At 40.0% G+C, this 12,819-nt stretch overlaps 1 protein-coding gene across 5 annotated transcripts in view; it reads left to right on the top strand.

Moving 5' to 3' along the window:
* Window positions 1-12,819, top strand: part of Elmo1 (engulfment and cell motility 1) — a 565,472-nt gene that overhangs the window by 113,349 nt on the left and 439,304 nt on the right. For all 5 annotated transcript variants that reach the window (XM_047560130.1, XM_047560134.1, XM_047560131.1 and 2 more), the window contains exon 3: window positions 12,435-12,475. In XM_047560130.1, coding sequence (XP_047416086.1) covers window positions 12,435-12,475 — 41 coding nt within the window. The remainder of the gene's footprint in view (window positions 1-12,434; window positions 12,476-12,819) is intronic.

Genomic DNA, 12,819 nt, shown 5'->3' with positions numbered 1-12,819 from the left:
TATAACATCCTGTGTGGCTCCATTTGCCAGTGTTGTAACTCCTTGTGTGATCCTCTGCATGGGTCAGCTGGGTTTTGTCTGGCACATGGTAAAGACATAACTCATAATGAATGTTTGTTGAACAGAGGAGATAGGTGATGGCTATACTCTGTCTACTGATATAGAAAATTTAATATAATTATTAAAAGGAATGACTCTGGTGAGCACATTCCTTCCTTTGTCCTCACCATATATTCTAAACATGTTACTACATTTCCACCAATTGACTTTATGAAGACCTATGTGGATCCTCACATCATTGCCTCCTATAACCAGAAGGCAACCAAGTGATTTTCAGAGTAGTTGTATCCATTTTCAAAATGATTAATACTAATCTTTTCTTTGGGACAAGTTTGTGGTGCTGTGTTTGGATTTATCAGTTCATCATCATAAGATGCTTGTACTTTCTTGCTGACACTTTTTTCCTTGACCTCCTGACCCATATAAATGAATATCCATCTGCCTACTTGCCTTGTTCATCTAGAGTCCCTTGTATTTCAGACTCTTACAGTCTTCTTTGTGCCTCAACCTGTGTAGTTTTTCTTCTTTTCATGTTTTCCTTTTCTCTGTGTTGGACGTGAACATACACCAAGTTTGCTCAAGCTAAAACTGTGTCTTCCTAGAGAATTCTCTCTTCCTCAACTTTTCTATCTAACTAGTCATCACAGAAAATGTGCCTATAGCTGGACTCTCTCTTTATCATATCTGCTATTGCTGTCTAGCTGGTCAGTGTGGAGGATCACAGAGTGCAAGGGAGAGCTTAAAAATCAAGTTTCCTCACAGGGAGAACTTTAAAGAGAGAGAATAATATCCAGGCAGACAGAAGATTATGAACACAAAGTAGGTGGATATAAAACCCATGATGAGAAGAAACCGATTAGAAATCTTAAAAATGAAAATTTACATAAAACAAGTAAAATGTGTAAAATAAATATAGCAGGTATTTCAAAGAAATAAAATGCACAGATAAAGTAGATTTGGCTGAAGAGAGAATTGGTAAATTGAAGGGTAAAATTAAGGGATTCATCTAGAACATGGCCCAAATGATAAAGGAGTAAAAAATGTGAATACCAAATATGTTGAAAAGGATAAACTTAAAAAATGCCAACCTATGTTCAATTGGCAGCTTTACTAACCAAGAAGAGAATGAATGGAAAAGAGGAAATATTTAAAAAGAGATCCTGCCTAGTATCTCTTTGGCACTGAAGAAAAATCTGATAGTGAGGAAGAGTAGGGTCTCTGGACTTGACTGGTTGGGTGAGGTAAGGATTTCTCATGAAGAGCCCTGTGGACTGATCTGTTTTCTAGGAGGTGGGAAAATAAAAGGTGTCTAAACAAGGTAATGACATGGTGCTTTGTACTTTTAGATGATCCTAGTTTGAGAATTATCTCCTTGAGAAGTAAGATGGAATGAGAGAGACTGATTAGATTGCTCTTGTAGTAGCACAGTCAAGAAATGATCATGCCATCGCCTGGGATGGTGACAGGGGAGATGGAAAGAAGTTATATGCCTCAATAAGACATGTGAGAAAACTGATTTGATAGAAATTGTGAATGATTATATGTGGTGGTGAGGCTGAGGTGTTAAAGATGATTCCAAGATTCTTTTCTTTTCTTTTTTAATTTTGTTGCCAGGTATTGTACTCAGGGGTGCTTAATCCTTTACCCACATCCTCAGCTCTTTTTATTTTTATTTTGAGACAGAGTCTTGCTAAGTTGCATAGGGCCTTGCTTATTGCGGAGGTTGGCTTTGGACTTGCAATCCTACTTCAGCCTCCCAAGCCACTGTGAATATCTGGTGGTGACATCTACCAAGTTAGGCAATACCACTGGAGGAATATTTAAGTGGACTCACATTTTTCTTAGAAAATTTAGAAATGGGTACAGGAAAATGAGTCAGACATCAATATAGACATCAATATGAATCCTCTTCCATGTTACTTTTGGGTTTGGTGCACTGGCCAATTTGTCCACTTAACTGGTTTCTTAGCCTCCAGCAAAATCCCATATTGTTTGAAAATACACACCCAGTTATGTCACTTTCCTGTCTAAAATCATATGATGGGTCCAAACCTTCAACAGTTATCTATGGGACTTAGGCACTTTTTGCCTCTCAACTGCCTTTTTAACCACTCTCTCTCATTCATGTGACATTGTTAGTTCCTCCATATACGTCATGAACATTCACTGAGTATGCATTCACTGTGCCTTCTGCCCAAAACACCTGGGGCAATCCAAATAGAGTCTACTCTTAATTGCTCCTCTGTACTCACAGGCTGGTTAGAGAGGAACATCTAGAGAGCTGCCCTTGATTGAACTGGCAGGACTGGGAGTCAACACAATGTGAAAGCCAGGACAGATGTAGCATCTACTGCAGGTTTACACTGTGGCAAACCAGAACAAAATGAAAGCAAGTTGAAAACTGGAAGAGACTTTTGAATTCGAACTTATGGATAGATTTACACTTAAGTTGAAGTGACCTGAGATAAAAGGGGACTACTGAGAAACTGAGTTGGGGGTTGTGATTTGGGCATTAAAAGAGAGAAAAGAACTGGAGCTGAGAGATTTCTTCCCCTGGGAGAGGAGATGGTGTCTAAAGTTTCATTGTTAATGTTGGCTTTTGTTATAATTTGTGTAGATAATTCACGAGGAAGGATCATTGACTATTCTCACAGTAATGCTAAAACATGTGCTTAAGATAACATTTATCAAAAACTTAACACATGCCAGGGACCAAGATTCCAGAATTCCAGCATCCTTCCCCTCAGGTGTTAGCTCTGGGTACCTGAGCTTTATGCTCCTGGTTATGAAGACTCTAGATTTGGGAGGGAATGGAAGAGCAAGAATTCTGAAATCATACAGGTCTGGGTTCAAATTCTGATTCTGGTACCTGTGCTGTCCAGATGTGAGCATGTGAGTTAAAGCCTCAGAATCCTCATGCCATTTTCTCACTGGTAAAATAGACTTAGTGACATCATTTTGTGGGGGATAAGTTGTAGTCAGTGAACAAAGAGCTACTACTGTTATCAATTTCTTCAGAAGGGTTGGCCAAGTGATGCTAGATAATGACAGTGGGGGTTGATGATGTTGAAGTAGGGAAGTTTGGAGAAAGAATGTGAGATTGAGACCATCTTTGGCTTATTTTAAGTCCTTCCTGCAAAGACTATTTTATTGTTCTGTGTGGCTGTGGTTCCGCCTCAGGTTGTCACTAGCACATTAATGGGACATTTGTTTGAGACCTGGAAGCCCACAATCTGCTGGCAAGATTCTTAGCACATCCATTACCACTCAGAAAAGGATGAAGTGGAATTGGTGCATCCTCACAGAAACACATAGACCAGCTCTGCAGTGGTGAGAGATCAGTCAAATGTGGGAAAAAACTAAATGGAAAATGTGAACTCACTTTGCCACCAATTCATTTTAGTATTAACTTGATTGCTGTATTCCTTCCCATCTCAGTTTCTTTGTTCTTGCCAAGCCTTCATAATCTGTGTTTAAATTGAACCTGAACCCTACCTGCCATCAGAACTTACCCAGCTTCCTCATATCTACTCACCTAGTCTGATGCTATCTTGTCCATCAGAGTGGATGCTTTTTTCTATTTATTCCTACTTTGCCTGTTTGACTTTTAATTTTTAAACTATGCACATAAATACAGTTAGCCTTCCATATATGAACTTGAGACAAAAAAGGAGATTATTTCACAGGGATGAAGTGAACAGACCACAAGACCTGAAGTGATTTGCAGTATGAATCTTTCATTTCCACACACACACACACACACACACACACACACACACACACACAAGGAAAACAAAACAAAACAAAACAAAACAAAACAAAAAACCACTTTAGTGCAAGGCCTGGTAGCAGAAAATGACCTGCCAGTGAATACAGAATCATCTGGAGGCTGGAGGTGCTTCTTGGAAAAGATTTATAATAAGGAAGGTGTGACAGGGAAGCAGGGAAAGAGGGATGAATTAGGAAATTGGTTGTTGTTGCTATTGGAGATAATGAAATTTTAGGAGAAAACATTGTTCCTTGTCTCCACGGTAATTCCTTATACTAATGTTGTTATGGGGCAGTATGAAAAAATCAAGGACGAGGAAGGAGAATCACAGGAAAACATAACTGATGCAAGTAGTGCTTTACTTTTGTGTAGTTCATCTTAACAGTTCTGTCTTCTTCTAAACTTGCAGTTTCTCTTCCAGTGGAAGGAAAACACAATTTCTGCTGCATAGAAGTTTGTTAGAGTATCTAAAAGAGAAAGCTTATCTGTTTGTCTTTAACCCACCAGGGCTTTTGAGTGTTAATTATTTTTGTCTTCATTTATTATCTTCATAGTCCAGTGATTTTTGTGAGACATAATTTTGATTTTATCTTGGCAAAATATCATATTTAATTAGTTTTATGAAGCTTGAAACAAGTCCTTTTTAGTAAACCATTTTTGAAGCAAGTCATCATTTGTCAAGAAAAAGGTAGCACAGCCTGTCATCTTTTAATTTTTGAAATTAATGTGATAACATGGTTTTACCACATTGGAGAGGTTGTTGTGAGCCTCTGTCATTTCTATTAATTACTGGAATCTTGTGTCAGTGCTTCACATTGCAACTGTTGTCAAAATACTTGCTTTCCAAGAATCAGCTAAATTTGCCTCTGGAAAGTGTGGTTTTGTCATTATTTTCCTGACTAGTTAGGTTGTTATTAGGAAAATTGTGTGCACACGCCCGTCTCAGAACACTTCAGGTTGCTCCATGCTGAAAGTATATGGTTTAAAAATACAGAGCAGAGTCAGGAGGATCACTGGAGAAGGAAAACTGTAATAAAGTGGCTGGTGTCAGTGACACAATGTCACAAAGCCCCTCTGGGATCTAGATGGGTTACTGAACATTAAAGTTTCTCCAAGTCACATAGTACAAGTCATAGTCAACATGCAGATCCTTTCTCAGTGGTGTCCTGACATTTGGAAGCTGGGTTTCTTTTCTTCCTGGGCCAACATTACTCATAACTGCTGTGCAGAATATGTTCAATGAATTTCCGTCTATAAAAGCAAAGGAAAATCCCAAGTGCTGTGTTGTACCACCTCAAAGTGTCAGAATAAAGCATCTGTCAGATTCTTTTAAAATACTGGAGAAAGGTTGTTTTAAGAGTTGAGGACCAAAAACTTTAGAAACCAAGGTTTTTGGGAAAACAGTTTTGCAATTAAAGAACTGAGAGATGATGGCTGTATGGGGAGGGGATTGAGGGGGTGATTGGGATTGCTTCTATCCTCTTGCTGTGTCCCCTCTTCAACTGCTCATCTGAGCCTCACTGGCAGTCAGAAAGAATGAAAAAGGAGAGAGAAGCTAGAACGTGAGAAAAAGATGTGTTCTTAATTAATGCTCACTAATTGCACACCTATTGATGGTTCAGGAGCCACAGACCAAGAAGTGTCTCAGAGGCAGCTCTCCCTTCAAAGCAAGTATAATCTAGAGTTGGCAAAACACACAACAAATTTAAAATTAAAAAACAGGCTGAGTCAGGAGCTGAAGGCAGCCCCAAGGACCAGAGTCACTTTAAGAAGAAAGAAGAATTAGATAGTCATTCATTTCTTTGTTTAATTTCTTTAATCAACAATATACCTATGAAGTGTTCAAATGAGATATAAGAAATAAAGGAGGCTATTCATAGGTGATCTTTATATAATATTTCACTATGTACCAGATGTTACTCCAAACTTAAGTCAATCTCCATGATGTTACTTTAGGCTCGAAACTGCTTTTCAGAAGAGAAAACAGAAGCACTGAGAGAAATAATTAATAAATCTAAAGTTACAAAGCAGTCGCTGTAGAAGCCAGGATTCAATTCCAGGAAGTCTTTTATTAAAGTCCTTCAAGAGCTCATAGTTCAGAGCAGAGAGAGAGAAAAGCCAACTAATTGACAAAAAAATTGTCATCCTACATGCTTTTCTTGTGTTTAGTCCTTAATATCATCTTGTGAGCATTTTTTCCATGTCATTAAAAACATGGAACAGCCAGGCTGTCTTTCCTGGGTATTGCCTGTGCTAGGGCAGGCATGTGCCTGAAGTGCACATGTCTGAGCAGAGCCCTGCACCCACAGTGGGAAGTTACTAACAGGTGTGGGCATCTCAGCTGGGGTGCTGCCAGCCTCAGCAGGCAGGTGTCAAGGCAGAAATGTGGACAGCAGCAGATTGGAGCTGCAAGGTGAGCATGGGGGCTGAGTGAAATCCCCAAACCAGGTGTCTTGACCAACAGACAGGAACAGGTGGTTAAGCAGCCATAGGCTGCCAGGGCTCATCACAGGCAGGCCAGGGAGGGGATCTGATGAGGGGCAGCAGCTGGGGGGAGGTCCCCTGGGAAGGAGCCTCCTGGTAGGACAGCCTGGCCACCTCCTAAATAAACAATGAAGGACTCCCTCAGGGGGTCTCTGATGGCTTCAAGGGACACATGCCCTGATTTGGAGAGTGATTTTTTTCTTTTTTTTTTTTTTTAAGAGATAAAAGGGAAGCAAAGGTTTAGTAAGGAAAAATATATATTACCTTTGAAGGGATGGTGGGACATCCTGTGGATGTGGGTCCATGGATTTGCTCAAAGGGTTATGCAGGGTCAAGCTTAGAAGAAGGATAAGAGTGACAGGTTTTGGAATTCATGACACTGACCTTCTATTAAAGACAAGAGAGAAAGAGTACAGAAAGGAAAGCAAAGGATGAAAACTCATATTAAGGAATAAAGAATATTGCTAGAGATGTAGATTAGAAATGAACTATTAGAAAACTTGACTGTTTTCTAGAATAGAGCTTATTTTATGAAAAGTAAGCAAAAATCTTTTTATATAGGAAATGTGTTGTCTGAACTTAACTGCCTTTGGTCAATTAAATGAAGGAACACTTTTAGAGAATAAGAGTTAAGATAAGAGAGGAATGAATTCTTTCTAAAAAGGCTAAATCCTTGAGCATAACTGCTGTTACATGGTACTTTGCCAATCGGATTCATATGGAAATGCATTCTTCATCTAACAAATAAAAATGTTTTTGTAAACTTTAATAATATGCCAGATTAATATTCCCTTGGGTAAAGGGAATGAACAAAAAGTGTGAGTTGAGGCTCACTGTGCCTCATAGAACTCTGGTCACCATCTCCCTCTAGGTTGTCCTGAACAATATTCCTCATCTTTTGATCTCAGCTCACTGTTGTCTGAGAAAGGTAATTTTGACCTTCAAAACCAGATGCTTAATGAATTCAGATGATTTTTACAAAAGTTCTAAAAACATACTCAGACAGTAAAAATAATTTTGCCTCAGTATTCTAAATCCAAATATTTTCAAATAAAGGCCAGAAATTAATTATTAGTTCCTTTAGGGCTTTTGGAGTCACAGGAAGAACTGGATTCCTCATTTTAGATTCCGTATTCTTTTCTCCTGGGTCTTTGTTCTCAATGAAGTGAAAGACCAATTACTCAGTGAGCCTACAAAAATCTCAAGGCATTACTGAGGCCACCTCATTCCAGGTCTCAGAGAACTGGACAGACAGAGAAACACCTTATGTAACCTTCTGGGAGATTGCTAATGAACAGGTCCATGGGTGAAGATGGTGTTTGTCTTGGAACTTACCAGTCCAGCACCTGGCTAGAGTCTAACTGAGAGGTTTCAGCCAGGTGGGGTGGTGCATGCCTGTAATCCCAGCGACTCTGGAGGCTGTGGCAGGAGGATCTTGAGTTCAAAGCCAGCCATAGCAACTTAGTGAGGGGCTAAGCAACTCAGTGAGACCCTGTCTTTAAATAAAATACAAAAAAAGGCTGGGATATGACTCAGTGGTTAAGTGCCCCTTGAGTTCAATCCCTCGGTACCCTCCCCCGCAAAAAAAGAAAAAGAGAGAAAAACAACAACAAAACTGAGGGGTTTCAACAGGAAGTGAGGAAAACTATAGTACTAGGCCAGTACTTTCTACTTGTGGTATCTTGGTCAGTCTCATCTGGTTGAAAGCAGGATGGCTCACTTTTTGGGTCCTCTTTACTGTGATGATAGTCATTTGATTGCTATCTCTTTTATCATCTTTTGAGTTATGTTCTTCATGAGTTGACTGGCTCACAGCTTTTCCAAATCCTGCATTGCAGAACTTCTAGAAGATTGATTTTGTGCAGAAAGTAGCAACAGCTTCCATGTGTCTAACAGCTTATGGCCAACAGCTGCTTAGAGCCACCCAGCAGTGGAATATGTGGTAGGAAGTAGGAAACGTGCTAATGAGTCCAGGCTATCCTTTAAAATAGTTTGCCTCTTATTTATGTCTTTTTTTTATTTTATTTGTGGTGCTGGGGATTGAACCCAGGGCATTGGGCAAGTCCTCTTCTACTGAGGTGTACCCCCATGCCCTGGTTTTGTTTTTAAAAGGGAAGTTAATGAACGTATGGATTTTTCATTTAGCAGAAATATATTGAGTCGCCTGTTAGGTCCTTTTAGCATCTACATACTTTGGTAACTAGTACTGAGGAATGGCGTGTGGGGGAAGTTACAGAGATGAATTAAGATGTCTTGTTCTCAAGGGGCAAAAAGAAAAGACACATATATAAAGTCCACAGGAGTGATTCATTTAATGTGCTAAATGCGGAGAGGATAATTATACCTATCTTGGGAGATCAGGGACATGTGCTTACAGAAGGTGGCTTTGACATGGATATTAAATGGTAGGTAAGAGTTCATTGTTAGAGGTGGAACAGAAATAAGGATAGGGACATTTCAACAGAGCAGATGGCATAAATGAAAGTGTAGAGATGGGATTTTTATTTTTTCATGAATCACCAACAAAACCCAGAAGCATGGGTGACATGTGCAGAATATAATTTCTTGAGACTAGACTGTGTAAGGTCTTGTGTATCCAACTCAGATTTATATTTTATAGGTAAAGGTCACTGGGAATCCATGGAGGATACTAAAGCAAAAGAGTGACATGAACAATATTTGTGGGTAAAATCTTTTTGTTTAATTATAATTGACTTGGGGATGGGAGAGAATGAGACTGTGATGGTATCTGGTGAAGGGATCCTGAGGCAAAAGGTGGTAGGAAAGGTCTGGAAGGGACAACGGAGAAAGAAGTTGTGGAGGAAATAATGATGAGATTTGGTGTCTTGTGAATGTCCACGTCACAGAACAGGGTGAAAAAGAAGGCAAGACCATGTTCTCTGGAAATGCACCTGGAAGAACTGCCCAAAGCAGACCCAGTGGAGCGCAGGAACTCATGGAAGATAAGTTGGAGTAAATTCACCTGTGGTGTATGCAATTGGAAATGTATGGAAGTAGTTATAAATAAGGTGCTGGTGGGCTGGAGTTGTGGCTCAGTGGTAGAGCACTTGCCTGGCATGTGCAAGGCCCTGGCTTTGATACTCAGCACCATAAATAAATTTAAAAAAAGATTCATTGACAATTAAAAAATATTTGGGAAAAAAAAAAGAAGGTGCTGGAGCTGGGGACGAGTTGTGGGTGTCTGTTGTACAGTTCATCAGGTGGCAGGAATTGATAGAGGCAGTAGTAGGTAGGAATGAGAGATGATGCTGTGCAGTGCATATAACGTGATAATAAATTAGATTGAAGAACTGGGCTGTTAATGATCCTCCTGAACAGCGGGGGTGCCATAGTGGGAGCAGAGGATCATGGGAGAGTGGGAGGAAACCGCTGGGGTAGATGGAGGGTCAGGGCATTGGAATTGTGAGGTAGTAGGTTTTTGCTTGTACATTTAATACGTGGCCTCTAACAGTCAGGGATTTGCCAGAGAGCATTGGGGACCAGAACTATGAGGAACTGACTGATTAAATAAAAGCAGAGAACAGAAATCTGGAGATAGCAGCTAGAGGTAAAAGAGGCACTGCAAAATCTCACTTGGACCTCACTGAAGGATTGGGGTTTGGGGGTGGGCATGGTAACATTTGATAGGTGCCGACAGGAGTGGAGCCGGAAGTGGGCTGCGGAGCCAGCCCTATCCTTACGTAATGCTCATTTCAATCGGTTCAACTGCATTATGGATGTTCAGTTAACTATCATTCCTTTTCCTCTCTGGGTTAGAGTTTTTCTTTAATCTTTCTCTATTGAGTCTCTAAGCTTTGTGCTTCCCTGATCTTTGTTCCTTTCACATATCTGACTTCAGAATGTTCTAGATATGAATACCCCAGAGACTTCTGTCTTTTTAAACTTGATTCTGTATCTGTGAATCAGACCTGAATTCAAAGTTGAGTAATTCTGAGAGACCTCAACCAAGAAGTTTAATTCTTGGAATAATTGCTTCCAATGCCTTGTCCTGCCTCAACAATACCTTTTTGGCCTGATTTGTTTCTTCAGTGTAATTTTAGATTGAAACCCAGTCTGGTTATGTGTTTGATGTTTTAGGGTACAAGAAGTAAGTTTGGGGTTGGGAGGACTTTCTGATAGGGTCCTGTCACATACAGATATCCTGGAGGGGTCTCTTGTGACCGGAAGTGCAAAATCTTCATCTTCAGGAACAGGTTTTGTTCCTGTAGTTTCTTTGCCCTGGGGTTGAGAGTGCATTTGCCCCTCAGCTCACAGCTAGAGGACAGGTCTTTGCAGTGGCCCAGGACTGTGTAACCTATAACTTCACTGTAGACCCCAGTCACCATCACTAATCATATTCTAAAGGAGACAGACTCAGGATGTTGAGAATATCCCTAAATCTTGCCAATCCCCAATAATTCTCTGTTCCCTGGAGGACATTATGTTAAGAAAAGTCAGATTCAGAAAACCAATAGCATATGTTTTCACTTACATGTGGAAACTAAAATGTTGATTTTGAAGAAGTAAAAAACAGAACAGTGGTTACCAGAGCTTAGGAGGCCCCGGATGTAGAGGATGGTTAATGGGTACAGTGGGATAGATGGGTAGAAGAAATAACTTTTTTTTTTTTGGTGCTAAGAATCAAACCCAGAGTCTCACACATGCTAAGCATATGTGCTACAGCTGAACTACATACTCAGCCCAGGAGGAATAACTTCAAATGTTCTGTAGCACAGTATGATAACTATAGTCAATAGACATTGTTACCTATACAATGTCTGCCTAACAGACATTGTTCTGAACACCTGGAGGTGGATATAATGGAGGAGCTTATTGGGGGACACTGCACATTGAACTGGAGCTTTTTGCAGGGGCTAGAGAGTCCCTCAAAGAGGACTATGCAGACAGTGTTCAGAATTACCAGTCAGAGCAGCACCTTATCAAGGGCAAGATACTAGGATGAAACAGAGCTCTTTCAGTGACTTGGGAAGGCAAGGAACAGACTCTTTTAGAAATCTTTTGCCCCTTTAAATTAATTTCTTCTAAAACTAAAAATAATTTCACAATAGCCCTGAGGGATGGTTGGTACTATTCCATTTAACAGAGAAACTAGGTGAAATTCAACAGATTAAGGAAATGGCAGTTATACTGCAGACAAGTTGATAGAGCTAGGATCTGAACTGATCTGCCTGATTCAGAATCTCTTCCCAGATACCACATTGCCCTTTGGAGGGACAGGTGTAGACCATGTTTTTGTATAGATAGCTTTTGGATGGGTGTATTGAAAAATCCAGGATCTTGCATAGTACTTTTCTGAGTTCTTTCCTCTCTTCCCATCCATTTCTTGTCTCTGATCTGTTCGTTTGGCCACACACCACTCCCTCCCTACTCTACAAGTTTGCATCCGAAGCAGAAAGAGTTTCGACATCTCCGGAGAGGGCCGAGCTGCTGTGTCTCCTTGTTGCATTCCTTCTATCTGGGGGGGCAGGCAGAGCACAACTGTGGCTGTCAGGGAGGGAGCACAGCTGAAGTCAGCCTCCAGTTGACAGGGTGGCACATGGTGTCATGGTCACATTACTCCAGTGTGTCTGACTCAAGCTGTTGTGTGATTGGCATTTATGAGGGCCACAGTTGGGGGAAGAATTCTATGCACTTTGTAGGAACAATTTTGCCTCATATCCCATTCGCCACATGCTCTCATAAAAATATCATGAATCCAACCTTGTTTGCATAAAACCAAATGGCTGCTCTGCGATTCATGTACCACTTGAGGAATTCTGGTTACCTTGACCTCCCAGGCTTCTATTGCCTGTGAGATCTTTGAAAGAAGCCCTATTTTCATTCTGATTTTAATAGGGTGAAATTAAATATGATGCATGTTTTGTTCAATTAATAATACTAAGTATAGAAAAAAAGGACCACAAGGGTGATAAATCATTTATGAATTTGGTGGTACTGGCTGGTAGATTGTTACTTTGAGAAAAGTAAGACTCATTGACAACAACTAAGAATAGCAAATGTAAATTCTTCTTGCTTACATTTAAAAAAATTAGGTGGCATCCTTTTAAATTTAAAATAATGAAATGAAACTAACAGCATTTCCTTTTTTGTTATTTTGCAGAAAAAACCACTGTCTGCAATAATAAAGGAAGTCTGTGATGGGTAAGTGTTCCTCAGGATTCATTTAAAACACTCCAGTTTGAGTTGACGGCAAATACAATATTTCCAGTGCAGTAGTAAAGTATTATTCATAACTTACACTTGACCATCCCAAGTCACTAAGAATTACTGCCTAAGAATTGCACACCCTTTTCCACCAAAATTTTGCTAAGAGAAGGAAGTGTGAAGTGACTGGATTATTCAAAGTGGGATTGGTTTTATTTATTTTGAAAAGTTGTGTTCCTTTTGTCCTACCCAGCAGGGGTTGGGTTAAAGATTCCTGAGGTTAAATATACATTGCATCTGGTATGAACTAAAGGATCATTCAGGCCCTCATAGAAGATGAA

The sequence above is a fragment of the Sciurus carolinensis genome, chromosome 8 (genome assembly GCF_902686445.1).
Source record: "Sciurus carolinensis chromosome 8, mSciCar1.2, whole genome shotgun sequence".
In the NCBI taxonomy this organism is placed as follows: Eukaryota; Metazoa; Chordata; class Mammalia; order Rodentia; family Sciuridae; genus Sciurus; species Sciurus carolinensis.
This window is presented reverse-complemented; position numbering and strand designations above follow the sequence as displayed.